We start from the raw sequence: 26,043 nt of genomic DNA, 5'->3' as shown, positions 1-26,043 counted from the left end.
CTTTAAAAAGTGATTAAAAAGTCAATCGGTTTTGGTGCAGAATGGGCACGAGTGGACTTTTCAGCTGTTTTTATGGAAGAAGCAGCCTGGTTTTACCCCAGGGGGATCGCAGTCCGACCCAGCCCTGTGCCGGGCTGCGAGCAGCTCCCCGCGGTGTGCTGAGCTGCCAGACGCAGCTACCCACAGCCGTGGGGCTGGGGCTTCCCGGGGTGTCCGGCACCCGGCTCCGCTGGGAAGCGGTGCTCACAGCGCGTCTGCCTCGAGGACAGCCTGCCAGTGGCACAGCGCTGCGCTTACGAGAGCCGCGTGGCCATGGGTGAGTTCCCTGCCTTAGCTTGCTGTGTCCTTTGTACTTGGTTGTAACCTCCCTGGGACAGGGGCATTCCTTGTGATGCCTTGGGATAACAGCCAGACTGGGGGGCCTCCTTGCCCTTTTTTGTCCTAATCCAAATACACGCATAGGCCTAGGTAGGAAAAGTTGGGAAGGGCTTGGCCGAGCAGGCAGCCTCGCGTGGCAGCCTGCACAGCCGGGAAGGCAGCTGAAGGGAGGTGACAACCAGAGGTCTTTTGTAATAGAAGGTGCTGTTGAGAAAAAGGAGAGATCTCGCACGTGGTTTTCTATCTCCTTCCTCCTCAGCAGTTTTCAAAGGCTCTAAAAATAAACTTCCCTCATGCCTCAGGCAGTGTGAGCAAAGCCAAGATTTCCCTGGAAAGTGTCGGCAGGAGCCCGGTGCCCGGTGCAGGTACCTGCTGCCTGCGCCCTGCCACGCTTTGGAGGAGGGGGCCGCAAAGCCAGCGTGCCGGGTGGGCTCGGGGCCTTCACCCTGAGCCGTGGTGGGGCCAGGCTCCTGGCAGCACCCCAGGGAACAGGGCTACCCAGTTGGGATGAATTGCCAGGATGTGAATTTTTATTTTCCCCTTATTTGAGTGTTCCCCGTATTTTTCCTCTGTTCCTCAAGCTCCTCCCTTTAATAGGGCGGCCCAGGAGCTGTCTCCAAGTGGTCCTAGTGATGGTTGGTGGCAAGAAAATTGTCCTGTTAGTTTTGGTGCTGGGAATACAAATTGCTTCACCTGTCGCTTCTTATGAAGACTGCAGAAGTCCCAATTACCTCTAATTGAAAGGGACAGGGGTGGGAGGGAGGGAGGGGCCGCGGGGGCTGGATGTGGCTGTGCTGTGGACAATTAGGATGCTTTGCAGATCCTCTTGCCGCCCCGCTCTGGGGCTTCTGGTTTCCCTGCTAGTGTCACTCACTGTTTAGACCTGTGAAACAGTCAGATCTGTGCAGTGCAAATAGGCTTTGGGTTGATCAGTTTGCGGGGGGGGAAAGAGCCTGTTCCATAGTCAAAATGTCCTTGGCTTTCGTTAAGATGTTTTTGTTGTCTCTCTCTCTGTAATTGTTTTTCCTGGTCCTCTCGGGTGGAGGGGCAGATCTGCCTGCTCTGGGAGCGCTGCCGAAGGAGGGGGAGAAGGCGGCAGGTCGGGTCCGCAAGCTCAGTGCAGGGGGACAGGGCTGAATGGGGCTGGGAGGAAAACGAATCTGCAGAGCCGGGAAGGTGAAGCCTGTGGCATGCAGGGGTGGGACACGGGCCAGGCAGATTATCTCCTTTTCTCTGATACCCTGATGTATGCTTGAGGCAAGCTGCCTTTTCTCCACGCATGGCTTATCCCAGCTGCGAAGCCGAGATAATGACACTCGCCCCCATCGCGAAGCGCTCGCGGGGCTGGAAGCGAACGGGCCAGGTGGAGCAGAGTCCCCAGTGGGACCGCGGCTCGCGCTGCGGCCAACTCTGTGGGCTTGACGGGTGCTGTGCCCCGGAGACGGGCAGAGGCTGAGAGGCGCTTGGGGATTGCCAGGCAAGAGGCAGCCCGTGTGCCCTGCCCGTGTGATGCCCAGAGCAGGGAAGAGCCGTCCCGGTTTGGCAGCTTCTCTTTGCTTAGGAGCGTTTTTGCTGCTGGTGACTGGCAGGTCAGGCGCTCTGCTGGGCTGGCTCCCGTGGCAGATGGGGCTGGCCACGGCGTTGCCCTGGGGGGACGTCCTCAAAAGCAGAGGGATGGGAATAAAGAGGTGCGTGAGGGGCAGCGACTGCAAGCTGGTTTGCAGAGATCGGAGGCTAAAAGAGTCAGTAAACGGAGTGTCCCTGGGCCACAGCGCTTGCAATTACAGCACAAGCCAAAATCAGATTCCTGCAGCAGCCGGAGCACAGGGAGTCCCAGGGGAGGCTGCGAGAGCTCCTGGGAGGCGACGCCAGGGTCTCGGCTCTGTTTCTGTGGAGCTGGGGCCGAATTCTGCCAGCAAGAGAGCTCTTGTTAGTGCAGACCGGGGGGAAAGATGAAGCAGCTGGTTGAACAGCATCTTGCTTCTGTAATTCCTTGGCTTGCAATGCAAATGTGAAGGGAGTGCTGCAAAGAGAGGGCTTATCTGCCTCAGTGGGATTTGGAGTTGAGAAGGCCTGAAATATGCATGAATGAGTCAATAGGCGAACGTGATCCTAGCGTGGGGAAGACGGGGCCCTTGGTGGTGCTTCCCATCGTGATTTCTCCCTTTCTGTCTTTGGAAAGTCAATGGGAGCCCTAGAAGTGTCTGTCTTTGGGGTGCAAAAGGAACAAAAACTCTGTTTTTCACAGCTACAACCAGTGATGGTCGTACCCACACCCCCCTCAAAAGAGGGGGCAGGCGCTTCTCCAGCAGACAGGGGGGCCGGGACCGTGTCCGAGCGCCCCAGGAAGCACAAACTTGTGGCACGTCCCTGCTGTGTGCGGGGAGAGCTCGGTGCCGACTGCTGCGGAGACGTAGCGTGCTGGAGGGGGCTTGGCTGACGGACTGATCGGTCGCTCCCGTGCGCGTGTCCCTTGAAATGTCACTCAACATGTCGTTGCAGTCTCCCACGCGTCCGTGTACCGCCGCACAATCTGCCCTTGGTTATTTTTCCGCTAGCAGCTGTGCTGGACCGGGCAACTCGAGCAGTGTTGGCTTAGGGCCGAGGTCTGGTTCCCATCCCCTGCTCCTTCCCACACCCCGGGACACCAGGACAGGTCACTGCAGCTCGGGCAGCTCTGCAGCCCCCAAAGCCTGCTGACAGCCACCGCTCCTGGGGCAGAGATGGCTGAAATTCCTGTATGCCGGGCCCCAGGGCACAGCCCAGCGTGTTACCAGCTTTTGGCTTCAGCGCTGGTTAATGCGTTGGGCTGTGAGTTTGTTCTGCCTTACGCAAAAGGGCAGCTGTGAACGCGGCCACCAGCCTTCTGGTCTTAAAATCCAAATAGCTCATATCGTTCACAGAGCGCAAAATAAGTTTTAAAAAATTTATTTATAAATAAAAACATAAAATTACCAGTAGTTTACATCAGTCACCAGAAGTAACATCCAAAAAACCTGCAGAAAAATAATTATATATACAGGCTGAACCCTGGCCTCTCCTGGAGCGGGGTGGGACAGCCGTTACTCACACCAAGGAATGACACATCTGCAATGCATACGGTCAAACACAGCGTTGTGCAAAGGCAGCAAGTCAACGTCTCCAGTCGATCACGTTGTACAGCGCTTGGTGAGGATGCGGGGCTGGTGCTACAGGGAAACTGGACGGGTGCCCTCAGAGTCAATGCAGTGGAGTCCACTGGCTTCAGGGGCAAGGCAGGAACAGGGCTGGGAAGCCTGGGAAGGCCAATGCCTTGTGAGGAGCTATTAAAAAGGGGGCAGTCGGGAAGAGCTCTGCTCCCTTCTGTGCTTCTCACTTATTTGACACTTAAGAGCTTCCAATAACTGCACTCGGCTCGATCACGGGATGGGGAGGGGGATACAAAACCGCTTGGTGAAGGTCTATGGCTTGGATGATGCAGAAAATCCCTTCTGGCCTCTCGAGCCAGAGCTGAGTCGGATGCAGCGTCTCCTTTGGGCACTGGATAGCTGTCTGCTGTTCTCTTTTTGCCTCTGATCGTTTGGTCCTCCTAAACCATCCTTTCAGCAGGTTTGGGCAAAGGCTGGGACTGCTCCCCTGCCCTGTGGCTTGCAGGAAAAGTGACCTGACCTAACCCTGACCTAGAGCCTCAGGGCTGAAACCCAGGTTGGAGGTTTGCTTTCCTCCAGCAGACGATGGCTCAGGATGGGCTTGTGCGGTGCGCCCAGCCCGGGATGCCCGGACGGGGCTCGCTTGCGGGGTGGCACATGGCTCGAGATTCCTCGTGGGGGGAGGTACGGAAGGCACAGACTGGTTTCTAAGTTGTGCATTTGTCAGGCTAGAGTGGGGCGAGGGATGTGAAATCTTTTTGCGGAGAGTCTGCTGGCTGGGGGGGGGAGGCTGGTGGTGCGAGGGCAGCCTGGCTTTGAGCCCTTGGCCGAATTCATGGGGGGAGCAGGGGCAGGGGCGTGACGCTCCCCCGCAGCCTGGGGGGAGAGGGCTTTGTGGGCTTTTGCCCAGCTTGCTAGTGGATAAATAAACACATTGCAGTAAAAATACCATTGCACTGGCACAAAGTGGTCCCGGCTATAAACCTCCACCCTGCCCAGCTCAGCTCTCTCAACATCGGTTGTCGCACGTCAGCGGCCGACTCGCGGGGTATTTGGCAGCTGCCGGAGGTGCGTAGCGGGCGGTTTCCCTCCTGGCTGCTGTGCCGAGCACGAGGCGACGGGAAGGGGCTGCTCCCAGGGCCCCTCGGCAAGCGCAGACTCCCCTGGAGCCCGCTGCTGCGGCGGAGCCTTTTCATTTGCTTGCTGAAGGCAGGAGGAAATTTTTTAAGAGCGAGGGTAGAAAACAAAATTAGAGCATTTTCTCTTACCAGCTCCTGTCAACGGCTGCGGCGGGAAGCCGCAGACTTAATGGCATGGGAGGAAGTAAGGCAGTCAGTTTGATGGGAGAGAAAGTGGGAGGGAGTCAGTCACAGCGAGAAAGAGAGCGAGCATGTGGGGTCATTGCCTTCTGCCTGTGCATTGGGCCAAGTCCCTTGGGGTAAATAAAATTGATTTCACTCTTGATTCTTCAGCGCTGGCTGCAGTTTGGAAATTTCTGTTAATCCTTAAATCCAGTTACCAGTTTAGCAGCTGGAGAATAGGGATGTTAAGTCCTTGTCCTTCAGAGACAGGAACGATGACTCGCTGTGGATGTGCTTTACGGTGCAAATTAGGAGAAGGTCCCTGGCCTTGCAGGAGGGAAGTGCTGGTGCAGCTGTAGATGAGGGACAGGAAACCTGCTTGGATTCAACGTGGGCCATGATCATTAATGAAAGGCGGTTACAACGTGGGTATTTGCAGTAACAAAGTAGGAGCTTGCTGCCAGATGCTGGCTCAGCCCGAGGCAGGAGTTACTGTTGTGATAACTGAAAGGCGAAAGATCCTACATTTTTCGGTTGCTGCAACTCTGAAAAGATAAGGAGAAAGGAGAAGGTGGAAAGCAATTAACTTGGGATTTTCTTAAAAGCAAACAAACTGCTGATTTCTGGCTGCTTACATTCTTGCTGTTCAACTTCATGAAGTTGAAAGGAGTTTGTTTCCCAAGAGGCACCTTTCGGAAAGCCAGGCCTCTTTTAAAGTGAGCCCTTGGGGTGAGCTCTTATAGTCACTAGTCCTTTTAGAAGATGGTGCTTTCCAGTGGCGTGCACTGGGCGGGAGGGAAGCCAAGAGTCAACCCTACAAATCTAAGGTTGCTACCCCTCCTTAGTCTTGAATTAGCGTGTGTGTGCATGTGTGTACTTGTCGGGTCATTCCTGAGGCACTCCAGGATAGCTGAAGGAATGAAGAAGCAGAGCAGGATTTCTTGCCAATGGCACGGTACAAATCCCCTTGCTCCTTATGGGCTGGCTCCTTGGCTACCACCGCTCTCTGGAAATCAGAATCAACTGGAGAAAGATAAATAAATGTCAGAGCAGCTTCGTGCTTTCTCCAGGTTGTGGGCCAGGGACCAGTGGTGGAAATGTGGTGTTGGTTATTTCTTCTTGAACAAGGTGGGAAGGGCTGTGGCATCCCCATTCCCAGAGTTGTGCTACTCACAGGTTCCCTTTGAACCAGCGTTCATTGCTCTGGCATTTGCCCTGTGGGGAGAGTTTGCCCTTGAGAGTTTTGCATCATCTTCTGTCCCTATAGGAAATTTTTTTGCTGAAGTCCCGTTCCTTTTTTGCCCCTATTTCTGGCTCAACAATCCTACAAATGAGCAGAAGGCATCCTGCCAAGGGTGCATCGGACACGAGGGGCAGATGCTAGGCACGTCACCATTGGCACAAATTGCTTGTTCACCTCTGTAACACGACAGGCAGCGTAGGGCACCGTCACGGTGCAACACTGGGAAGGGAGAAGGGCTCGTGAGCTGGCCAGGCAAACAGCTCAGCTAATAAATACATGGCTCATCTGAACTGTACAAGGTGCACCTAGCATGTACTGAGCCACAGGGAAGTACTTCTTGCCTGGAAGAGACACCCATCTGCAAGGAGGAGAGGGAAGGCCTGGGTCAGATCTCGGTGGCGATGATGTCTTCGTAGGGGACATCAGCACCGGGTATATCCAACTCAATGGGCTCCTTGCCATCTTCCCCTGAGGCAAGCTGCTGGAGCATCTTCTCCAGGTTCTGGTTCCTTTTGTACATGTGCAGGTAGCTCTGTTGCAGCTGCTTCTGGTAATGAATCACCTTTTCCTTTTCTTCCTTCCACGTCTGCCGCTCGTGCTGGAAGCTGGAGGTCATCTGCTCATTGTTGTCCCGCTCAGCCTTCAGCTCTGCCTTCAGCCTCTCCATTTCTCCCTGCAGCGCCTGTGCGTCGTCCGCCATCCCCAGGGCTGGGCTGGAGGCAGACCTGGCCCTGTCCCGGCCTTCACTCAGCTGCTCCTTCAGGATGGCGAGCTCTGTTCGGAGGTCCATGAGCTCTTGCTCCAGCAGGTTTACCTTCTCTCTCAGCAGTTCAGACTCATTCTTCTTACGCTGGAGCTCGTTTTCGCACACCTCCAGCTCCATGGCTTTGGTGCGCAGAGAGTCCTCCAGGTCTCGGGTTTTCATCTCCAGCCCTTCCATCTTTGCCCTCACCTCTTTCAGCTGAGCTTTCAGGCTGAGGATCTCAGTGGTCTTGGTGTTGAGCTCAGTCTGGGATTCCTTCAGCTGCTGCTTCAAGAGGGAGATTTCCCCGGACTTCTGGCACACCTGTAGGGAGGGACACAGCACCCGGAGTTAGAGCTGAAACTCAAAAACCATGTGTTGTCAACAGCAGCCAAGGCATTAGCAAACCACCTTGCAGATCGGTCACGCCATGCAAGCAAAGGCAGGGCATGCTTGGGCATCTGAATGCAGAGATCCTGGCTGAGAAATTGGCTCTGGCCGCAGCTTTCACGCTGCCAGCTTCTGTTTATATCCTGCATCTCATCCAAACCATTCAGAGAAGTGCTCCAGCAAAGGGGGTGATAAAACTTAGCTGCCTAGGCTCTCGGGGTGAGCTGGAAGTGACACCGTGCTCTTCTGTGGGGCTTTTCTGTGCAAGAACATCTCCAGCCTAGACAGAGGTTTGCTTGTGAAATAGCTGTAGGGATTGAAGAAGCTGGCGCTCCTCAGCTGAGATGTGGAAATGGACTGTGTCAAGGGAACTCCCTGTTTCAACACCCAGTGCAACGGGTTTGCTGAAACCACTGCTGAAGGCTCACATGGTCAGTTAAACTTGCTAAGCTTGTTTTGCAAGCAAACACCCAACTGCACCCTAAAACCCAGCAAAATTGCAGCTGGGAGCAAAGCACATAAATCCCCTTGATATATCAAGTGTTGCATATCAGCTCACAGAGAGATTTTTGGGGTATCTCCTTCCAGCCACTCTTGCTGAGGCGCCTGCAGCTGGGATTTTGGTAGGGTTCAGAAACCGGCATGAAAAGATAGCTCAGATTCATTTGAAAACATACCCTGAGGGTTTGGGAATCATCGCTTTGGGAGCAAATAGAATGGAAATACTGAAAATTATATAATAAATCCTTGAAAGGATAAAAGAGAGCAAAGGTAAATATCATGCTTCTCTAAATACATTAGACAATAGCTATACTTCTCTTTGTACAGTTGCAATGAAATTATATCTGTTTATTTTAGTCATGTGGGTGGGCAGGCTCGCTTCTGAATTTTCAGCAGTTTAACTGTCTTTGTTCAATGATACCCAATCAGTAAGAATATTAAGTGCAAGCTTGGAGTGGAAGGTTTTACTGCTCTGTAATAAATGCTCAAGACAAGTCCAAGTAGCTCCTATTTACGTATGGGAAGGCAGCTTTACTACTCCTTTGGGGCAGCCAGCCTGGAGAACCTTGTGCGGGAGGTTGGAAATGTTAAGTTATTTTAATGACTGGATTTTTTTTTTTATGCAGTAGTTGTTTCCTTATGATGTGAGGTGCTAAGTTGCTAAGAAAGGTAGTGAGCCAATCGATAGCAACTTGCAGATCATCCATGTGACAGACGAGCTCTCCCTGGTTTAAATAGCTACATCCTCTCCAGTCAGCGCCTGGCACATGCGCCTGCCTGCCTGCACTGCTCAGACCTTCCGCAGCTAGTACTGCATGCAGGTACAGAAGTGGAGAAGAGGTGCGTGGTTTGTCTGTGGTGCTTGTGCTCCCGCCTCATTCCATGCGCACCCTTTGCTTTCGGCATTTGCAGTCTGCAAGGCTGCGCTCTGATGTGCTCCAGTGATGCTTACCTCCCACTGAGTCTCCTCCAGTGCTGGGGCAAAGCTGGTCTTCTCCTTCTCATAGGACCTCAGCTTGGTCTCCAGCAGGTTTTGCTCTTTCATGAGGTTCTCCAGCTCCTCCCGGAGCTGTTTCTTCTCTTGCTGCAGCTGGAACACCTGGAGGTGAAGGACTTGCTGTGTCCGCTGGGTTTTCTGTGAGGTTTGCTTGAGCTTGCTGTTGCATTTCTGCTTGAGGCCTTCCAGCTCTTCCTTGCAGCGCCTCTGTTTCTCTTCATAAACCTGACAGGAGCTGACTTCCTTCTCCTCAAAGCTTGACTGGAGCTCCTGCAGCTCTCCCTCCCTCTCTAGCAGCTTTTGCTCCAGCTCCTGGATGGTGGACTCATCTGTGGAGATGGGTGAACGGATGCAAGTGGTCTTCTCAGAGGCATGGTGGGCTTTGCCGGGGTTGATGATCTTGTTGCCCCCGTCAGAGAAGGACATTGCCTTGAGGCTCATCATGTTACTGTCTTGGATGACGGCACACTGGGTGATGTTGTGGGCTGAGCCCCCGAAGCGGCTGATGGGTCCCATGGGGGTGAGCGGGTCGAGCTGGTAGCTGCTGCTGGTGCTGTGGGTGGGGAGGCTGGACATGGAGTTCCTGCCGGAGTCGGAGAGCCCGCCGGAGCACAGCACCGGCTTGAGCTCCTGCTCCTTGGCTTTGTCCAGGGGGTGCAGCTGCTGGGAGACGTGACCGCCGTTCTCTGGGGAGGAGTGGAGGATGGCGCCGGAGCGGGGCAGCACTGGTTTGAAGGCTGTCGGTCTTGCAGCAGTCTTCTCTGCGCCCTGGGGAGAAGAGCAGAGGTGGTCAGCACAGAAGACTGACATCCCTTGATCTTTTCTCCTCAGTCCCTTCTGTCCCCAAGGACAGAGGCCCCGGAGCGGGGATGGCTGGGGTCTTAGGAGAGGGGCTGAAAGCTCAGGAGGATGCTGCTACCTGACAGCTAGAGCCACCTCTCTTGGTGGAAAACGACATGAGCAAAATTGAAAGGATAGCGGCTCATTGCTGACCCAGATCCCGAAAGGCAGGGGGTGGCAGGATGCCCTCAGCGCCTCCCCGCTGTCCCGCTCCTCCCATTTCCTTGGCTCCAGCTATTTTCTTTGAGCCTGCTCCTGGACCAGAGGCCAGGATAGCCCCGTCAGTGGGATGTGCACCCACGTTCAGGCGAGGATTGTCAGGGTGGACCCAGCCCTCTATTAACAAACCAGCCGGCCACCAGCCCGAGCAGGCCCCTGCGCAGCCGTGCCCCGAGCAGCCGCCGTGGGGCAGGGGAGAACGGGGACCTGCACGTCTGTGGGACACGCTCTCCCCTACTAACCAGTTCCAGCTGATTGGAAAAGGGCATCAGTTTCTGAGGTGTGGGTGCCCCGAAGTCCATGCTGCTCGTCCCGGCTTGGCTGCCCAGCTCCCCGCCGGAGAGCGATGTGTAGTCTGCCCGGTGGGAGCCGTGCGTTTTCTGGCTGACCTTGATGTAAAAGAAGTCCTCATTCTTGCTGCTTTTGGAGCCGGACTTGTGGCTGGAGTCCTGCGAGAAGCCGAAGCGAAGCAGCCCGTCCGAGTACCTGTTCAGCTTTTTCAGGTGGGACGACTTGCGGAGTTTGTACTGGGAGGCTCGGCAGTGCTTGCTGTGGAAGCTGTGGCCGGAGATGAGGCTACTGACGCTCCCCATGCTGCTGCCGGGCTGGGGGCAGGCAGCGGAGAGGGGAGGCCCCGGCCTTACTGCGCAGGGGGGTCGCCGGGGAGCGGGTAGAGCCGTGCGGTGCTGCAATCATAGCAAAGGTCTCCCTGGGCCCGGGAGCTGCAGGCCTGAGGGAGGCAAAGAGAGCAGGATGAGGAAAAGCAGGGGCAGGTGTGCTGGGGGTGCAATTCTGAGCCCCTGTTTTGGGTATCGGCGGGAGGTGTGCGGTTTCTGACTGTGAGCGCACAGGCGCACGCCTTGCACCGGTACGTCTGTCTGCTGAAAGCTGGCGTCAGCACGTGGGGGCACGAGCGCGTGTGCGTTTCCCTGCGTGTCCAGGGCTGGGTCAGCGCGTGCCGGGGTGCGTGTGCGCCTGCCCAGCTGCGCTGGTTCTCGGGCACGGGCGAAGGAGCCCCGCAGCGCGGCAGGCGCCCGGCTGGCAGCCCACGGGCGCCTCTTCCCTCTCCTCTGTGAAAGCCCCGTGCGAGGGAGGGCGGCAGACGAGGAGGCGCAGGGAAAGAGCAGGGCTTTCCCCTGCCGCTGGGGAAGGCTCCAGGAGCCTCCCACGAGCCGCCGGCGTGCTCCCGGCTGGCTGGCACCCGCGCTGCCCCCCCCGTGGCACGGTTCCTGGCGGGCTGGGAGCCTCCCGCCCCTGGAAGCTTGCCGGGAAGGGTGATGCCACCCTCCCTTGGCAGCCTCTGGCCTCAGCAGGCTGGGTGAGTTCATCCCGAACACCGCGCTCTCCGCAGCAGCCACTGCTTCGGGACCCTTCGCAGCGTGGACGTGGAGAGGAGGAAAAGGGATTTGTAGTAATCTTTGGGTGCTTAAAAGGGAATAGGTACAGATTTCCACAAGCGCCTGTGCCTCCTGCTCGTGCTGTGCCGATGGTTCTGGCTGCCAGGCTGGCAGCCCCGCAAGTGCAGTCGCCCTCCCCTCTCCTGCATCATCCTGTCCCTCTCGCCAATTTTCAGTGCTCCTCTTAACCCGCCTGAAAAGGGATGCTGTGAGGCTTAATTACGCTTAATGTCTGTGCAGCACTTAAGAAGACGAGAGGCGTTGTGTATGTGCTAAGTATTGTGATTATGGTTCAGAGGTATGCAGCGCTGTGTTAATTCTCTGCTATGGGAAAAAGAAAAGAAAGGCAGCTCCTCGTGGCCTTTGCGATGCTTGGCTCCCGGAGTCAGGGCTACAATGGAGATGCACCTTCCATCTAGATAATTAAAGGGTGAGGTGGGGAGAAGGGGGAAGAGCTGCTGGTAGGCAGAAATTAGAGCATAATCAAAATGAGCTAAATCCAGATTGCACAGGAAGATGAGAGAGAAAGGGGAATTGTTTGGTGGCTGAGTCACTTCAGGAGTGTGAATAATCGGAAACATTTCTGCTCTCCACTGCATGCAAAACAGCTAAAAGCTTTCCTCCTCCACGGCCCCGGCGTTGCGTTGCCTGGCTCTCCTCTCCGGGGTATGCGCCGCTTTGGGGGTCCTGTGGTCCGAGCAGGCTTCCCAAGGGCTGCTCAGGGGTAAAAGCTGTCCCCAGGTTGGGGACAGGGCTCGTGTCCTGCAGGGAAAGAGGCGGGAGCACAGAGGAGGAGGGGGCTGCCCTCCCAGGGCCCCGTGCTTGCCCTGCCCCGGCTCCGCTCCAGCCGGGGATCCCGTTGGCACTGCTGTTTGAGAGGCCACGCTAACCTCTGCGTTTTGCCAGCCCATCTTGGACGTATCCCATTTCACACCCGTTCTGGAGGGTTTTCTCCGATGAACTTCTTAAATGCACCTACTGACAGCGCTCCCACATCCCCGCAAAGGCTTTTCTTTTGTGCCCTGAGGACCCAGATTGACTAAGTGTCAAAGAAAAGTCCCAGGAAATCGGAATATCTACTTCAACCCCCAAATCCATTTTTAGGAGATTAAGAGAAGCAAAGAACCAGGGTCTGAACTGTTGCCTAGGTGCTGACATGTTAAAAGTGATCGATGCCTTTGGATTCATTCATTTTTACAGGGTAAGAGGCGTGATGTGTGCGGAGGGGGAGGAAGAGCTACCGGGAGCAGGATAATTGGCACAGAAGCCTGCTCTGCGAGCGCGTGTTCCCAACACCGCATTTGTGTGCATGTGCCTGTGGAAAAAAAAAAAAAAAAAAAAAAAGGCAGTGTCACAGAATAAAAGCTGCCAACTATAGCTACAGCATCGCAGAGACAGCGTTCAACATGTGCGAGCGGGCGAGAGGAAAGCAGCCATTGTATTTACATGCACCTCTGGCAGAGGCGCCGGGAGGGCTGATGCCTCCAAACAGGCAGCGGCGGAGGGTGGGCAGACCCGCCGCGCGGGGGGAGCCAGGCCCGCGGCCGGGCGGAGGGTGCGGAGCTGCGGCCTGCCAGGGAGCAGCCAGGCCCTTTCTCTGCATGCTCCCTTGGTCTCTTGGGTGCCTGCAGAAGACAGGAGAGATGCTGCGGGGAGCAAGCTGGGACTTTCCAGCCTCTTGGCAGGAGGCGTTTCGATCAATCCCAACCCTCCTACGCATGCCTAAGAGGGTTGGGTATACCTTTTTCTTCTTCTTCCCTCTTTTGATTTAAAAATGAACCTTTGGAAAGCTGTGGAGGAGTTGGCATTCGCTGCACAGCATTAGTAGAAAGCAAAAGGCTCTGAAGACAGCCAGACTGCTGGCACCTCGGAGCCTGGGGAGGTAAACCGAGCGCATCTGGGCTAGCAAAGCGCTCGGGCTTGTGCTCCAGCTTCAGGGCACCTCCAAAAGGGGGGACCCGACTTGTCCCCCTTCCTCGTTCAGCCTCGTGGTGTGTGCTTACGTCTTCCCTGCGTCAGATCTAGCGACCGCGCGGCTCCCCAGGGAGCCACACCAGCTCGCTGAGCCAACCAAAACCTAGTCATTTTATATACGTATTTTTGGAAGGGTTTTTGCATGACTGGCAACTGCCGTGATTATGTTAGACATATTGCAGAGTGACACCCTCACTGTAAAAAGGGGTTGGGAAAAAAAAATGATGCTGAGAGTGCAGGATCTGGAAATGCCTTGGCAGTGGCGGGTGCCCACGTCTGCATCAGCCTGTGCGTACCGGGGTGCAGGCGTGCAGCGGCTGGGGGGGCAGAGCGCTGGAGCGGGGGGTGCGCATCGTGCGTAGCCGGGTCAGCGTCGTGTGCGCACACTGCTCCTGCGCTCGTGCTGCCTGTAAAGAGGGAGCTCGCGCCATTGCGCGTGGTGCACATTGCCTGGATGGACGTGTAGGGTGTCTCTGGGTGAAGATCTCTGGGCTGAATCCGTGTGTGTGTGTGTGTGTGTGTGTGTGTCTGTTGTGCATTTGTGTGCGTCTGTCAGTGTGCAAGGCAGTGCTACTGTATCACCCATCCCTGCACGCGCCTTTGCCTCTGAGGCCATTAACCTTCCTGAATGCTGCAGATTTCCATCCGCTCTGCTCCTGGCTGTGCCCAACTCTTGGTGTTAAATGTGATTACTTTAAAATGTGATTTGCCCTGTCACTCACCAATTAATGAGGACAGAAAGCCAGAAAAGACACAAGCCTTTCCCTCTCGCTCTGCTGCCTCCGGCAAATTAGCCCCTCAAAGCGTCCCTTGCTCTTTTGTACGTGCCAGGCGCGGGGAGGGGGATTAAGGCGACAGCACAAGCCCCCGCGTCGGTCGGCCCTTGCCGCATGTCTGCGAGCCGGGGCGGCGGGATCCCCGGCCTTTGTTTGCTGCCTGCGCTTGTCGGAGCGACGGGGCATGCCGGGTGTGAAGTGATGGAGCTGAGACGTTGTGCTTGGAGGCAGGGAGCAGTGCCCCGCTGGCTAGATGGCCCTTCCTGGGGTTTCAAGGACCCGTTAACAAAATCACTTGAGGTGGAGGGGTAATGAGCCATGTGTGGGGTTTGCTCTTTGGTCCCGCTGCTCATGGCTATTCAGAGCACACACAGCATCTAACTGCAGCATCTCCTGCCTTTGCTTTCAGGTGAATTATACAGTGCAAGAGAAAATGATCACTGCTAAGGACAGGATCGGCCCCTGACCTGCACTGAGAGGCACAAGGATCCTGTGGGATTCATGCGGTGGACAGTCCACCAATAAATGCCTGTGCAGATGTGCCCAAACCTGGAGGATCAGGTCTGAAAGTGTGGATGGTCCCATTCTTGCTTTTGCAGAAACAGAGGGGAAAAAATGAATGGCATCCCACATTCCTTTCCAAAATCCAGTCATGCCTACCTAGCAATTAGACACAGGCGAGACAACTCGCTCCCCATCACCTCCTTTCTGAATGAGTCGCAGGAATTTAATCTTATCTCCTCCCAGCACAGTTTCTTTGAAGCCTTTCCCTAAAATGCATCACCTTTTCTTTGCAAAGTTGCACAGGCATTTGCTTTCTCTCTGCTTTCCCCAGACAGATCACCTTAGTAAAAAGCCTTCATTTCTTTCCAGGCTTCACAGGGTTACTCCCTCCCTGCTGATCCTGTTCTTCCCCCCTTTGGTATGTGAAAGCTTCCTTCTCCTCTGCACTCTCTCGCCTACTCTTTTTCCCTCTTGCATTATTATTCATCATTTCTGTGCAGATGCACCTACACATTTGGGTGTTTGTTGGGAGATGCACAGATAATACAGAAGCAGTATCAGCTGCCAAGAGCCTGGATCCAGGACAAGTCACCTTCCTCTTTCTGTAGATCACTGTCAGGTGAGGTGCCCACGTTCTGTTCGATGATTTAGGTCTTTGAGATACTAAAAATTGTGGCCCCAGGGTAAAATGTGGGCATTTCCACAGTAAATAGCCGTGCATATTCTACCCAGAGCATCTAACTTATGTTTTAATGAAGATATGGCCTGATCTAAAACTTGGACTGCAGCAGTCCCACAAGCACTGAGCTGGCTCTGGGATCTGGAATCAAAACCAGGAGCAGTTGTTTCCGATTTCTGGAAGAGCTCAGCCCCCGCATCCCTCACCCTAACAAACTTCAGGCCAGTGAGACTGACTGACCCTGGGCTGTGTGAGCATCTGTGCGTCTCTGTTCAGATTTACAAGCTCAGCCCGCTCTTCCCGTGCCCAGCTGGAGACCAGGTCTTAGAAACCTGCTCATTTCAGTCTCCAAAGAAAAGGCAGCAATTGGGTTTGGAGAGCCCCATCAGCAGAGCCGACCTTGCCCCCACCCTGTAATCTTCACCCTAATCGCGCTAATGGGAACGAATTCAAACGCCGCCCAGGCAGACGCCATCCTTGCGGTGCTGGATTGTCGATTGTCCGATTGTCCCGGTGCTGGTGAAGGGCCCCATTACAAGGCTTTCATTCACTCTAATTCATTGTCCCCCCTTCATTCATTGACATTCATTGGGATCATTCTGATCGGAGGCAGCGACTGAATTGAGTCAGGGACTCACAAAGCGCGCACCATGTGTTCTGCCCTGATTTGCCATTAGTGAAGGGGGACACTCCAGATGAAGAATAACCAGCCTCAATTACATGTTACATCCACTCTAATAGCCCAGGAGTCCATCACACTTAATGTTATTTCAATGAACACTAAGAGAATTCACACCCACTGGCTGAAGCTTGTTAGCAGAGCCAGCAGTGGGTTTGGCAGTGATTTTGGTGGGCTTAATGCCAGTGCAGCAGTAGTAGAGTGTGCTGTGTCTCTGCCAGTGTCCCCTGGCAGCTGGGCTCTTCCGTGATGACCGGTGATCCTGCTGCAGGCCCTGGAGATGAAGGTGTAACTGCTCAAGCAGGAAAAAAGCAAAAAAAGGGAATCTTCATCAGTTTTGAAACCCATCACCAGTGTGGAGCACTGCCTCTTTGCACCAAACTTCTGCTGGAGAACTGCTCAGATGGGAGGTCACTTCAACACCCCTTCTTCCTGCCAGCCCTGCTGGAAAAGCCAGAAATCAACGCTGAGTTTGGCATCAGCTTTGGAAAGAGCTTCGAGGGAGCTGCATACACGTGCATCCTGCGTGTCCTGTCCATCCAAGATACTTTGAGATTGAGACAGCAGCCTCAGCGTGGGCCCTGCGCAGACGGACTCCTCTGCTTCTGTCACGCTCATATCAGGGGTCACGTGCAGAGATCGGTTTGCAGTTGGAGGGACTCGTCTGGTTAGCCCTGGGGGACTGCATCCAGCGTCCGCTGTCTTACCGGAGCCTGGGAAATGACCTCGCCTACCAGCGTCCTTGGGAGCAGGGACCACGAGCTGCCTAATGGTGAGGGAACAGGGCTGTACTTCAGCGGTGACATGTTCTGCAGTTTCTCAAAGTTTTGTACGTGAATCTGCTACAAAAGCCCTCTAATTAAAACAAGTGGCTTTAATGGGAGAGCAGGGTGAAGCTGTCAATGTGATGAACTAGTTGGTGCTGAGGCGATTGGATTAAGCTATATTTGGGGAAGTCAGTACTAGAATAAGAGGAATGTCTCAAATTAACGATGAATCATATTGGCAGAGTGCGTTTTAGAGGATATCAGCTCACCACCCGCTGTGCTGTGCCTACTTCTGTGCTGTCTGATCCCTTCACGGGGAAAGCACTGTGCTTCCCTGCGCAGGAGCCCTTGCTGCTGCAGGGAGAGGATCTGGTCCCTGCCTGGGGACGCTTGCACAATCTGTAGAAAGTTGATGTAAGTCAGCAAAGTCTCATGACTTCAAATGTCTGCATTTCTGCAGAGCCTTGTACTTTCTCACCAGCAAATGCTTACTGGACAGTTAGCCTGAGCACAAACTAATAACACAAGCAAATATGTGGGCTTAGAGAAAGTGGTGCATTATTCTTTCTGTCTCCCTAGCCTGGGAGGGACTTAGAAATGAGACAGACCAGAAATGCTTGGAGCTGGTGGCTAAAAGGCCTTAATCTCAGCTAGCAGGCATTTGTTCCCAGGAAAAGCTGGTGTTTGCCTTGGCAGCCTGCAAGGAGTTTGGCATCTGTCAAAGCCCACAGGAGAGTCAGGAGAGGAGCAGAGGGACCTGTTTGGATAGGACTGAACTGGGGACTGTGTAATTGATTTTCAAGGAACGAGCAGCTGAGCCCCACTGAGGAGATGGATGAGCCAAAATGCCAGGTCCCTGCAGTACTCCTCGACATCCCCACGGCACAGGCTGCTTTGCCTGGCCCTTGGCATCCTCCCCGTGTCTGAGCACCACACGCACTGGGGAAAGCCCCATCTCCGGGGCTGACGATCGCTTCATACGTGGGTGGAAAGAGCTGCAACAAGCAGCGTCCCGGTGACCTGCTCAGAGCTGTACACTGCAAGGCTGAGGAGGAGCCGATTGCCACGCACAAGGTCACCGAGTGATGCTGCAAGAGGGGACAAAACAGCACCTGCTTAACTTGCTCCCACCTGTGAGCCTGGGCAGCGGTTAGCAACAGGATGGTGTTATTAAAGCAAGGCTGCACTTCCCACGTGTGAGGAACTGGAGGAGGAAACGGCCCCTGCCTCGCCTGTACAGCATGAAAGCACTGTTTGCGTCGACCTCGGAGAGACAGCGCTGTTTACAAAGCCAGTCCGTGTTTTCCGTGCGCAGAACGAAAGGAGTGATTTCCAGTGCTGAGATGCCTCCGCTCTCCCCCACACAGCTGCAGTTGTTATTAAGTAGCTTCACATATGCACAAATCCAAACAGCGTTGTTATCAGGCGCTGGGCTCCAACGGTCCCCGAGCCTCCTGCCGTCCCTGTGCCTTGCCCTCAGCGTGGGGGGACACCGGGTCCATCTGACCTCAAAGAGGGGTCGTGACCTGTTCCCAAGAGCACTCGGCCCCATGTAATGCACTGCACGCGCTGGATGCGGACACAGGCACGGCAGGGCATCATGGGAAAATCCCGGACTGCTCTTTGAGCCTGATCCTCTACTTCCCCTGTTATTACCACACCATCTTGATCTCTAGCACTTCTTTATGCTCCTTATGCCATGTATTTCTGCAAATAACCCTCAGTCCTATCTGCGACATCCCCAGCTACCCAGTTCTCAGCTCAGACCAGAGCCCAAAAGCTTTCTTGCTCTGTCTTCTGACTTTAAGTGCCGCCTGCGAGGCTCTGCAGCTTAGGGCCACATACTGCCCTGTAACGTTTTTACATGAGCTTATGGTGGGGAAACAGTTCCCAACCCTTATTTGACCCCATGTGAAGAAACCCCACCTGTGTCACCCAGAAATACCCAGATCTACTTGCAGCTTCCCCACTTTTGCCAGGAGCTCACGTCATACGGATTTCGGAGCTCATCAGTGATTCAACACCCGAGCACTGCACCCACACAAGTCATATCAGTCATGCTCCCAGTACAAAGGAAATGCTTGTATGAGCCGGAGTTAAATATTCCTGGGGTGGAGAGAGAGATCTTTTCAGCTTAATTCCTAAAAGCATCTGGCTTTTCCCACTAATGAGCAACTAATACTGCAATTAAAGCTCTGCTAATTGGAAACTCAGAAATGTTCTGGTCCCTGCTTTTGTCTTTTGCAGGTTTGCTGACTCTCTGGGGATCTGGAAGGCACACCTGAATGGCAATGAGAGCTCGTGGTTCCCTCTGCCACTGGAACATAGCCACGGCCTCCAGACTGCAGGGAATTCACACTCCTCCCGAAACGGGCACAACTGCCCAGTGTGAAACAGCAGGGTCAGCACCAAGAGCCACCTCACCCATGCCACCAGCAGCAATTCAACCGCTACCGAACGCGCGCAGGACTCCTCTCTTAACAGGGCAAGTTTCTGGGAGAAGTTTGTGCAACTCTCTGGTGACAGAGCTGGGGATCAGCTCTCGGGGTGCTGTCAGGGAGAGGGGGTGCCTGTTCCCAGCAAGGACCTTGCAGACGATATCAGTCATCGCTGCCCTTCCCAGCGAGGCTGCCAGGTGCAGAGCGACTGCTCCTGCTCTCGGAGAATGGTGAAGGGACCTCGCGTCCCCGCCACGGGAGAGCTATTTTGGGGCCTGGAACAGTCTGGGGCTGGCAGCTGGTGCCGAGGTGGGCGACAGCTGAGCGTGGCTTTCGCTTTGGATCTGCGAGGCCCCTTTTCATGCATCTATTTCTGACCCTATAAAACACAATCTGCCAGGGTGTGAACGTGTGGGGGGGCATCCAGAAAAGATGATCGCAAGGGTCTGGCTTGCCCAAGGCGTTAGGCAGCTCAGCCTCTCTGCATCTCCTTGCAGGTGCCTCTGAACCATGGTTGGGAAGTCACAGAGACGCTGCCCTTTAATCTCTCTGTAGAGGAGGTCTGCGCTGGTGGTAATTTGAATAGCTGTAGCCTGCAGTAATACCTGTAGCCCCTGTCAGTGGCCAGACTAGCGAGGCTTGTATCCCGTACACCTCCTGTGCTGATTCGCTGAGGCCTGATTGAAGTGAAGGGTTTGCCTGTCCAGTTAAAAATAGCAAGAGCCTCTTGTAACTTGAGATGAGCCCTAAATACTTTTCTTCCCAGCTTTCTAGTTGCACTGTTAACCCATGGGACTTTACATGTCTCCCTTCTTCAGTAACACAGTAATGAGGGACAGGGGTGACAAGATGGTAGCACCAAAGGTTTCCTTCCACAAGCCAGTCACTGCTAACTGCCAGGAAATATCTGATCTAAGGTTTTTTCCACTGTAAAATTCTCCCCGAAATAAAAAGAGAAGTAGCCTCTTCACATACAGTGAAAATTTAGAAGTGGAGCTGCAGGCTGCCATGGAGACAGGGCTCTGTTTGCAATCTTCTTGTCTTTTATTGTCTCTTCTCCTCTCCCAAGCAGCTGAAAAGCAGCCAGGAGTTGCTGTGTGCGAGGTCCTGCCCTTTACACCTCCCGTCCCCAGCCGGCCGACGCTGCCCAGCCTGCCCATCCTCCCGGCACCTCGGTAAGTGCTCGGGGCGCACAGCTGGCTCCCCTCTCTCTGCTGCCTGGTCTTTCAACTTCTCTAGGTTCTTGGCCCCTCCTTTGTACATCTGGGGTTCAGGAAGCAATCTGTGCTGCTTCTCTCTCAGCCCTGCTGGGCCGAGGCCTCCAGTTCCCGTGCAACATGAGTGCTTGCAGAGCCCGCGGCAGTTACTGCTCTGTGGACCTGTCTTCTGCTCTTTGGCTTTCCTCTCACTGCTGATGGGCGATTCAGTAAGGATATTAGCAGCCAAAGGCTGAGATGATGCTGGTTCTCTTGGAACATATTCCTGAAAGGAGAATTTGCTGTAGTAGGAGTGGATCCCAGCATGGTGCATGTAAGATGGGAGATGGGAATGAAAGTGAAGAGGTAGAGAGCAGGCGGAAGGAAAGAAAGAAAGAAAAGGATCCTAAATCATCAGCTGGAGACTACCTGTTGCAGTGGGAAGCTTAAGCTGCTTTCCTTAGGAAAGGAGAGGGAAAGTAACTCTGATTTGCACATCCAGCATAGCTGAAAACCCTGAATCTCTGTCCTTAGCAGGGGACTGTGGGTATTGGGGGAAGATATGCTCTGAGGCAGGACCTAAAGATCTTTCAACAAACTAAACTTTTCCATCTCAAGGCTAGGCTCAGCATCACAGCACCTGAGGTCCAAAATTAAGCTGTGCAATTTCTATCTATGCTACCATTCTTGTGTGTGATGCCAGTTATCCTGTGATTTGTCTAAATGCTGGGTATTTTTGTACCCTGTATAATGTTCAGCCAAGTGGGGGCTGAGAAAAGGCAACTTCTGCATGTTGATAAAGAGCCAATCTCAGTCCTCGCTGTGCAAAGGCATCTGCTGTGCTGCCACTGTCTCTTCCTCCTTCAACTCCCTCTCGCGCTTTCTAGCGTGTGCTACATTTCCTCCTCCCTGCTCCGCTCAACCAGGCGTCAGTGCAGCAGCCACAGCGAGGGGAAAAAAAGGCAAATGCAGTTCTCACTTCCGATTTTCCTCCTCCTCTTTTTTCTAACTTGGCCTGTTGTGAAAACCACCCCTTTAATTCCTGGCTGCCAAATGTAGCAATTCTCTCAAAAGAGAAATGCACAGCAAAGTTGCAAGTAATATTCAATTAACCTTTACACGAGATCATCCATAACTGGCTTACAGGGATGTCATTTAATTGTCTAAAAAAATAAACACAGGCGCTTGCGTTTCAGAGAGGCAAGTCTGTTGATCAGTTCTGGGTTTTGCTGCTGTTGCCCCTGATGCCTTGTTAAAAGGCAATTAAAGATCTAAACGTGCCTTCCAATTTTTATGCTGAATTAGAACCTATGACTTAGTTTTCTTTGCTTGTGCAGTATGGCAAGTGGCCAAATGTATCCCGTTGGCATTTATGAATCCTCAATAAATTTCTCTTAGAAAATTTCATTGATGGCAAATGGCCTTGTGTTATTGCAAGACGGGCAAGTTAAAATGAGCCTTTTGGAGGCCGCCCCTCCCACGCCCGGAGGCAGGCAAGCATCCAGCTGCAGGCTCTCCGACCTGAGCCGCACCAGTGCCCTAAGGTGGGGAAATGCTCATTTTTCCAAAAGCAAGGGGCTCAGAAGATGAGTATCTTTAATAAATAATTAAAAATACTTTTATTCTAAGGCACAGTAGAGCATGTACATGCATTGCTACCCTCTGCTGGAAGAAGCTGGCTTTCACAGAGGCCTTATACCACTAGTGAGGCTGATGGAGAGCTCCCTTGCCCGGGAGGTAACTTCTGCCTTTGAGGAAGGTCTGAAGCACAGGCTGGGGTTGCCCGGAGGTCCCAGGTGAAAAGCGGCGCAGGGAGGGGACTCGCTGCCGCGGCTCCCTGGCAGTGCTGCAGCTTCAGGAGCGATCCCGGCGCTGCCTGGGCAATGGTGCATTTCCGCCTGGATTTTGCTCTCTGAAACTAGGGAACGGCCAGTTGCACATACATTCAGGACTCCTCAGAATAAATTAGTTCAGCCTTCCTGCTCGAGGAGGGGCCTTTTTAAGTGTGAGCCAACATAAAAACCTGATAGTAACAAACAATCCATGTAGGAAAGACTTTGTGACCCACGTGCCAAATCTTTGTACATTCTCTGCTATTTTTAACTAATCCCTAATGGCAACCATCCACTTAGGTCCTGCCCACTCCTGGCCGCACGCCTTCACCGCTGAGCTCTCCAGACCCGGAGGCTCGCGCGCTTCGCGTTTCCTGCCTGCGTCCTGGCTCTCGCTGCAGCTTGCTTTCCGCTTCCGCGGAGGGGCTTTCTGTGGCTGCGTGCCTGGGAGCCGTCTCCCGGAGAAAACCGCAAAGACGAGCCCGGGGCAACGCGGTAAACATGTAACGTTAAATAAATTAGGCAGGGGGTGACTGTTAAGACCTCCCAACCAAAGAGAAGCACGTGACAGAGAAGGAAATATTTATGAACACGCACACAAGAGTCCACATTAAGGGGGACTAGAGAAAAACACCGAGTTTCCCGTCAGTGCTAAGTTTTTTCTGAACTCAGTGGGACTGAAATCCCGGTACACAGGCACGTGCAGCGCTGCCTGATGAAAGCACGCGTGGCTCTGGTATCGAGTAGCACCCTGCCATGATCCTTTTTACGCCAGTCTGTGCTTCGAGGAGCAGTTACAGCACCCGTTTCCTTTAATGGTTTCAGCGATACTATCTTTTCACACTTGTCCACGCAGTACTTTACACCACGGGCTCTGAGCTCTGCCGGGGCGTGTGGAAGAGCGAGCGTCCTCCTGCACGAGCCGGCGAGCCCGGAGCTCGGCTCTCGCCGAATGCCGCCCGCCGAGAGCGGAGGTGATCTGGGCGGTGCTGGCCCCTCCGGCCTTGCTCCCGGGCGCACCGCGAGCGCCTGCCCACCGCTCCGCATGCCGCGGATGCCTCTCGAGAGCACGCCGAGCGTGACCGTACTTGCTCACAGCAGAGCAGAGGCTTTCAAAGAGGGAAAATAGCGATCTAAGGCTAACGAGATCATCAAAGCAAGGGCCAAGGGAGGCCCAAGAGGGCAGAGCAGCAGGCAGCTAGCGCTTGGCTGCAGCTGAGTCCTGACTCTGCCCCGCTACCCAGAGCGGCTCTGGAGCAACCTGGCGAAGGATCCCTGGATCTGCTGGTGTCCCTGGTGACATGAATAAGTGCTCCCTGTGGTGACAGGACACAGGGTTTTGTCCTCTGGGGTACTTTCCCTTTCCCTTCTTAGGGAGAAAGCTGAGCAGTTGCCTCCCTGGTTCTTCCAGGTCCTTCACCATCCACTGATCCTTCCCTTCCCTCCCCATGTCCTTCCCTATCTGCATTTTTCGCTCTGCTCCTCCAGGCAGCTGGGAGCACTGCATTGAAGCCAGACGTGGATGCTCCCCTTCCCCTCCAAAGGACCCCGGTAACTCGCTGCCTCGGGGGAAGCCCCTTCCCAGGAACCAGCCCTGTCTTTGCCTGGCTGCACTGGAGCGCAGCGGCTGCAAGGGCCGAGCTTGTCCCCCCTTTCTCCAGTGCCCCCTTTGCCGAAGCCAGCCTGGGGCGGGGGGTCTGCGCCTTGTGCCCTCGGCACGGAAAGGCTGCCCTCGAGGTCCCCGAGCCGCTTCGGTGGCCTGGCTTGTCTTGAAATCTCATTTTCCTGCCTGAATCTCACATTCGTTTGCCTCCCACCGCTCGGCAGCGCTGCCTGCCAGGGAAGAGTGACTAAAGGGTGGGTGGAAAAGAACAACTCGGGACCGATTTAGCAGCCCGCAGCCCCGGGAGGAGGGGCTCGCGGGGGGGTGCGGGCACAGCTGGGGTGCAAGCCGCGGAGAGGGGCCGGGGGCCAGGCGGGGAGCGGGGAGCGTCCCCCACGGCGTGCAATTGTGCTTCTGAGTGCACTTTTGCAGCTGCCATTAATTGCCCCACTGCCGATTGCACTGATGATTTTGCACTTACAGTTCTTTGTCCCTCTGATTAATGGCCCCGGTGATTAATTGCGCGGGTGATGCCGCAGCCGACGGCAGGAGAGCTGCTGGCTGGAGGGCTTGGCAGGTCCTTGAAAAGCCCCGGTCTGCAGCTGGCCGTGAGCAGTGGGCGCGAGCCCGCAGGCCGTGCCGCACGGCGGGGCCCTGTGCAGGCTCGGGGACGGCAGCACGGCCGTGCCGGCGCAGGGGGCCAGGTCTGCGCAGGGGGCCTGGCAGACCCCCCGGCAGCTATTTCAGAGAGGGGTGATCGGCGTCTGGGGCGATGGCATCGGGAGGCCAGACAGCGGAGTTTCGTTCCTGCTCGTGCTCCGCTCGCCGCAGCCCTCGGCACGGACAAGCGGCGCTCTGGAGGAACCCGGACACCACGTTAGTCACTGCACGAGCACCAGCCTGCTCAGGGGGACGGGACGGGCGCTGCGCGCTTCGCCATGGGCGCACCGGGACACAAACACAGGAGCTCACGGGCCTCACTTCACTCGTTAAGGTGGGAGAGAGGAAGAAACCCCCCAGAACTGCTGCCCCTCGGCAGCAGAGGGCGAAAACAGTCCCGAGGGGCAGGGGCACCCAAGGGCACAGCGCTGCCAGCACGGCCGAGCGCCAGCGTCGCAGGAGCGTTAGCGCAAGGGGATAACGTGAAGCCAGATGCAAACTCCCCCGGGAGAAAGGGCTTTGCACCAGCGCCATGGCGGTGCCACCGCAGTGGGTCGGGGTTGAGGGGTGCGGGCACAAGCTCAGGGCTGCAGCGGGGCCAGCAGAGCCCTGTGCAAGCTCACGCCCGCCTGCGCTGGACCTCCCTGCCGCCCCCGGGGAGCTCGCACCCTCGACCAACTACCCCGGGAAAGAGATGCTCCCTGCAAAGCCCGAGCAGGCATCAAACCCCCTCGGAAGCAGCAAGGCACAAACTCATCGGGCAGCCACGGCCACGCAGAGCCCACGGCCCGGCCCCACGCTTGCCCCTGGCACGCCGGGCTGCTGGGCGGCGCAGACGCTCCGACATTGGGTGCGAAGCGCCAGCGCGGTGAGAAGTGACGGCCCTGAGCCGGCTCCTGCCACAGAGACGGTCGAGCATTGCTTTTACAGGCAGAAATTAATCCCTGGCTTTGCAGCGCTCGCATGCGAAATCCAGATGAGCCTGACGATAAGGCAGGCACCGCCGCGGCTGTGCAGCCGCTGGCCGGTACCAGCCGCCCCAACTCTCATCCCGGGGTGCGAACGAGCGCCCAGCGCACACGCGTGCCCGGGGGAACCCACGACCGTGCCCGGCCGCACGCGTGTGCGCTCGGGCAGATGCGCGAATACTCGCAGCGGTCCCTGGCTGCCCGCTCTCCCCGCCGCCCCCCGCGGGTGACAGCCCCAGGCAGCGCCCGGTTCCTCCCCTTCCCCGTCCCGGTCCGGGGGCTCCCGGCGGCGCCGCAGCCGCTCGAGTCTCCGCGGAGAAGTTTCCCGGGCGGCAGAAGGAGGCGAAACCGGCGGCGGCCCCGGCCCGCCCGATCCCCGCGGCTCTGCCCTGGACGCGCTGGGTCTCCGCCGATCCCCCCCCGCGCTGCCCGGCCCGGGACCCCGTCGGTCCCCGCGGCCCCTGGGCTCGCCGCGCTCCCCTCACCGCGCCCCGCGCAGCGCCGCCGCCCGCGCCCATCCCCGTGGCGCCCGGCCCCAGGCGCTGCCCGGCCGCGCAGCCCCCGCGCCGCGGGAGCCGCCGCTACCTTCGGTCCCCGGCTGCTTCCCCCGGCGGCGGCGGCGGGTCCCGGCGCGGCTCCCCGGTGCGCGACCGGCGGCGGCGGCATCCCCGGCGCGGCGGCGGCGGCGGAGGAGGAGGAGGAGGAGGAGGAGGAGGAGGAGGAGGAGCCTGGGGCCCCGCGCATTGGCCCGCGCGGGCGCAGCCCCCCCCGGCCTTTGTGCCGCGGGCGCCGGCAGCGCCGAGCCCCTCGCCCGCCCCCGCCCGGCTCTGC

The 26,043-nt window shown here is 55.9% G+C and overlaps 1 protein-coding gene across 1 annotated transcript; it reads right to left on the bottom strand.

Moving 5' to 3' along the window:
• Positions 1-3,290: 3,290 nt before the first annotated feature.
• Positions 3,291-26,043, bottom strand: LZTS1 (leucine zipper tumor suppressor 1). The gene is made up of 4 exons (XM_064497676.1): positions 25,798-26,043; positions 9,982-10,469; positions 8,636-9,448; positions 3,291-7,116 (listed from the first exon to the last, which is right to left on the bottom strand). The coding sequence occupies exons 2-4, from the start codon at positions 10,330-10,332 to the stop codon at positions 6,436-6,438; spliced, it is 1,845 nt and encodes a 614-aa protein (XP_064353746.1). The 5' UTR covers positions 10,333-10,469; positions 25,798-26,043; the 3' UTR covers positions 3,291-6,435.

This window comes from Dromaius novaehollandiae, chromosome 26 (genome assembly GCF_036370855.1).
Source record: "Dromaius novaehollandiae isolate bDroNov1 chromosome 26, bDroNov1.hap1, whole genome shotgun sequence".
Classification (NCBI taxonomy): domain Eukaryota; kingdom Metazoa; phylum Chordata; class Aves; order Casuariiformes; family Dromaiidae; genus Dromaius; species Dromaius novaehollandiae.
The sequence above is the reverse complement of the archived record's forward strand: the minus strand, read 5'-3'. Positions and strand labels throughout refer to the sequence as shown.

Coding starts and splice junctions, on each gene's coding strand:
- LZTS1 (XM_064497676.1), bottom strand. CDS start 10,332: ATGGGGAGCGTCAGTAGCCTCATCTCCGGCCACAGCTTCCACAGCAAG. Junction 9,449..9,981: donor TTTCCAATCAGCTGGAACTG/GTTAGTAGGGGA, acceptor TCTTCTCCCCAG/GGCGCAGAGAAGACTGCTGC. Junction 7,117..8,635: donor TGGAGGAGACTCAGTGGGAG/GTAAGCATCACT, acceptor CCCTCCCTACAG/GTGTGCCAGAAGTCCGGGGA.